The 4,481-nt window shown below is 36.8% G+C and overlaps 1 protein-coding gene across 1 annotated transcript in view; it reads right to left on the reverse strand.

Moving 5' to 3' along the window:
* The window catches only part of ppid (peptidylprolyl isomerase D), a 340,343-nt gene extending 339,925 nt beyond the window's left edge, over positions 1 to 418 (reverse strand). The window contains exon 1 of the mRNA XM_065275556.2: positions 261 to 418. Within this exon, the coding sequence (XP_065131628.2) occupies positions 261 to 345 (85 nt within the window). The 5' untranslated portion in view covers positions 346 to 418. The remainder of the gene's footprint in view (positions 1 to 260) is intronic.
* Positions 419 to 4,481: the final 4,063 nt, after the last annotated feature.

The raw sequence follows: 4,481 nt of genomic DNA on the forward strand, positions 1-4,481 counted from the left end.
TTTAGTAAGCCAAATGTATGGTTAACATAACGAAACGCGATATCGAGTAAATAAGAAAAAAACTACAAAAGCAACAATGTCTCAATGTTAAAATGAAAGCACCTAAAATACTTTTGTAAGTAGCGTGGCTACATCATTAAATAAAGTTCAGTAGATTTGTTAATGTGTGTCTTGTCCAGGCGATAGCAGCACACGGTGCACCAGCAGTATGCAGCCATGCGACTTCATTTGTAGGCTAATGAAAATGAAAAGATCCGCACCTCTTTCTCCATCGATATCTACATCAAAGAAAACCCGAGGGTTGTCGGGATTTCCAGGCTTGGCCACGGGTGCTGGTTTAGTCATTTTCTTTGATTATTACTGAAAAGGTTCGCTATGCTAGACGGGTAGCTGGAATATTCTTCAGGCGTGCTCAACAACATGCAGCGTTGGGCAGTAAGATCGGCGGATGACATCAAAGTCCCGCGAGGGCTGTGCTTTCTCGCGATACTTTGAGGTCATACGCTGAATGAAACCTCTTTGATGAAACTGAACACGCCTTTTGGAGGCACAGTAAACTTGTGAATGAAGCATAATTTAGTAAGTAGCGCCCTCTAGTGTGCGGGAAACTGCTAGCTGGTTGACAGAAGAGAGTGGAGAAAACCGGAAAAATAATGACGTAGAAAAGCTCGTTTGTGTCCGTGTATGTTTTTGGTAGGGCTGTCGAAAGATTAATCGCGATTAATCGCATCCAACATAAAAGTTTGTGTTTACATAGCATATGTGTGTGTACTGTGTATAAATATTATGTATATATAAATACACACACATTCATGTATATATTTAAGAAATATTTGCATTTAAATACTGTATATACATTTCTATAATTTATATTATATATAAATATAAATATTTTATATATAAATATAAATATTTTTTCTTAAATATATACATGATTGGGTGTGTTTTTATATATAAATAATAATTATACACAGTACACACACATATGCTATGTAAACACAAACTTTTATGTTGGATGCGATTAATCTTTTGACAGCCCTAGTTTTTTGACTTATTTTCTTGAACACCTAAAATTACATGTTTTATATTATGCAATTTCCAGGGGTGTATTCCAGAAAGCAGGGTACTTACCATCAGATTAACCCAAAACTTGCTTCCTCGGGGTACTCAGCAAACAAATAACCTTCCACTGATGTTAGTTTTTGGTTATACTTTGGTAAACGTTTTAAGAACCAAATAATAACGTTCTGGGGAACATTATTTTTAGGGTTTTATTTTTGCAACCATAAAATAACGTTCCCATTATGTTACATGCAGTTTATCATTAAATAACCTAAAAATAACTTATACATAACGTTCTCTAATTGTTATTATTTGGTTATTTTTCGGAACCATAAAATAACGTTCCCAGAATGTTGCAGCGTGGTTATTTTTTAACTCTTTCACCGCCAGCGTTTTTAAAAAAAGTTGCCAGCCAGCGCCAGCGTTTTTCATGATTTTCACCAAAGTTTAATGCCTTCCAGAAAATGTTCTTCTTTAAATAAATAAACATACAATATACCAAATGAAAGAACAGACCCTCTGCTTTCAAACAAAAAAAACCGTTTCATCCTACCTTTAGTGGTTCTTTTGCAATCAGCTTTTGAATATGGGTAGGTTTTTGCAAAAACACCATAGCCTATTTTGAGCAAAAAGCAGAGATAATTCCATTTTTGTGACGGACTTTTCATACAGATCCCATTCAGAGCGATCTTTCAAACAGACACGGACATGCAGCAGCTTGCCATAGGGCAATACTTCCGGTTTTAAAAAGTTGCGGAAGGGCGCCACCTGGTGGATAATAGCGGTATTGCGGAAAGACGGAAAATCTCGTCAATGGCGGGGAAAGAGTTAAATAACCTAAAAATAACGTATACATAACGTTTTCTAAAGTTTATTTATTTTTTGTTATTGTTTTTTGGAACCATAAAATAATGTGTTCATAACAGGGTGGTTATTTTTAAATAACCTAAAAACAACTTATACAGAACGTTCTCTAATAGGTATTTTTTTGGAAACATAAAATAACGTTCCAATAATAAATTATACAGAATGTTGTCTAATGTTTTTTTTTTCTTGAGGAAATAAAGTGAAAGAATAATTAAACCCATTATTCCTTTAGTGTGCACGTCTGATATGTGTGTTCTCTTCTGCATGTTTACCCCATGCTCTTCACATGTACCCGCTTTCTTTTGTGCTCAGCAAAAAAGCGTGAATTCAAGTAATTTAAAAAATACATGTTATTTCGTTAGGGTTAGGTGTGTAAAACTAACCCTAAATATATAAACCTAAATATATAATAAAAACTATACTATACTATGCTATACTATATATATAGTATAGTATAGTGTTAGAAACTTTGATTGTTGTACAACAGATAGCCGACTTACGTTAAACTGCAGTGGTAAGATCTTTTAACCCAAAGTGAATTAAATGTTTATTTATTTGTAATTTTGTTTTCACTTCAGAATATGATGTTAGATGCTTTAGAGCTAAGTGGCTAACGTTAAACTGATCTGTTAGCTGATATCCTGGTTCTTTCTCAAAAGACTCTGCCACGGCCTGTCATGTTTGCATTGTCACTTCCGGGGCATGATCGTGCTTCGCTGGTGCTTCGTTGGGTCTTAAGGCCAAGCTTTTCCTGTCCACTGAATACCTTAGGAAAGAGCAGGCTTCTAGTGGCTAGGGGAGTGGTAAAGGTCATAGGAGAAGTTTATCTGAGTCTCTGGCAAGATGCGCGTTTTGCTGTCTGCAGATTAAATTGCAGATTTAAAAAAATCGGGATCATCAGTTATTTACTGTTTAACGGAAGATGCCTGCAATATTTTTTACTTTGGACTGGAGAAAATGATCTGCATCTGTAAAAACAAAGATGCGTCACAAAGTCGAACTGTGACCGGTCACGGAAACCAGTGACACAAGTCGGCAGCACAAGTTTCGAGAAAATGAGAAACAAAGTTTTTTTTCTAAATTTGTGATTTTCGTTTCATTGCAGAATCTGTTAGTTAAGTTCACGAAGAAGCCTCTCCATATTTGAGATAGCAGTTTTTGTATATTTAAAAGCGTACATTTTGTGGTTGAAATAGGCTTGTTTTTCCAGAGATTCTAGTGTGTAGCGGGGGGAGTCATTGTCTGTGTGTATATTTACATACTGTATAAGCTTGTGTTTTCGCCTCTGCCCCCAAAGGAAACAGCGTGACTACTAAATAAGGATAGTTCGCCCAAAAATGAAAATAATGTAATTAATGACTTACCCTTATGTCGTTCTAAACTCGGGAGACCTCCGTTCATCTTCAGAACACAAATTAAGATGTTTTAACGTTAGATTTAGTCCAAGAGCTTTCTGTCCCCTTCATTGAAAATCTATGTACGGTTTCCATGTCCAGAAAGGTAATAAAACATCATCAAAGTAGTCCATGTGACATCAGTGGATCAGTAAGAATGTGTTGAAGCATCGAAAATACAGTTTGGTCCAAAAATAGCAGAATTACGACTTTATTCAGCATTGTCTTCTCTTCCGGCTCTAGCGTGAAGTCCTGTTCGAGCGATTGGTAACATCTCTAAAGGACGTCACGTTTTCGACGGCACTGTTTGGATTATCTATTATACTACCGCCCTATTTTAAATACAAACTTTGAAGGTGGGTTCATGTGTTTAATGGAGTGTAATCTCATATACCCTTACATGTTACGATGTAAATATTCCTCAGATTGTATATTATATTCTATTACCAGACGGTCATGCGAAATCTGATGTAAACAATAGACTATATATCTATATTTCACGGATTATATGCATTTGTGGACAAAAATAGTCATTGGATTATTCACACATCTGAAACAGACTGGATTCGACTTGTGATCCCCACAAAGGTAAAAGTCCTGTTTATTTTTGCATGTTGTCATTCGGACTTCTGTCATAAAATACTACATACAATGCTAGAACATCTGTATCTCAAAACAGCTTTACATGGGGTATGGCTTAGCTAAATGAGATGTAAATGAGCCCTATTGTCTCTCCAGCCAGGAAAAGTGCAAACTCTTCTTTCTCAAATTTCTCGACATTCTCTTTCTTGAATGTGTTACATTCAAATGGCCACAGCTTCTCCAAATCTTATCAGATTTTCATGTGTTACACATGATTGGAAAGCTTAGAAACGTCTCGGTTACGGATGTAACCCTCGTTCCCTGAAGGAGGGAACGGAGACGTCACGTCGTGACCGACGAATTGGGAACTCGCTTAGAGAGACCAATCTGCTTCGTATACTACTAAAACGCCAATGAACTTGGCATTGAGATATTTGCATAATGCTGGCGCCGCCCCGCCAGGTGCCTTTATAAGCAGCAGGTGCAAATAGGGAAATTAGCTTCTTTTCGCTGAGAAAGCCGGGAAAATGAGACCGGCCGATAAACAGCAGGTGGCAGCACCTGTGGCGACGGGAC

Source organism: Paramisgurnus dabryanus, chromosome 16 (assembly GCF_030506205.2).
Source record: "Paramisgurnus dabryanus chromosome 16, PD_genome_1.1, whole genome shotgun sequence".
Classification (NCBI taxonomy): domain Eukaryota; kingdom Metazoa; phylum Chordata; class Actinopteri; order Cypriniformes; family Cobitidae; genus Paramisgurnus; species Paramisgurnus dabryanus.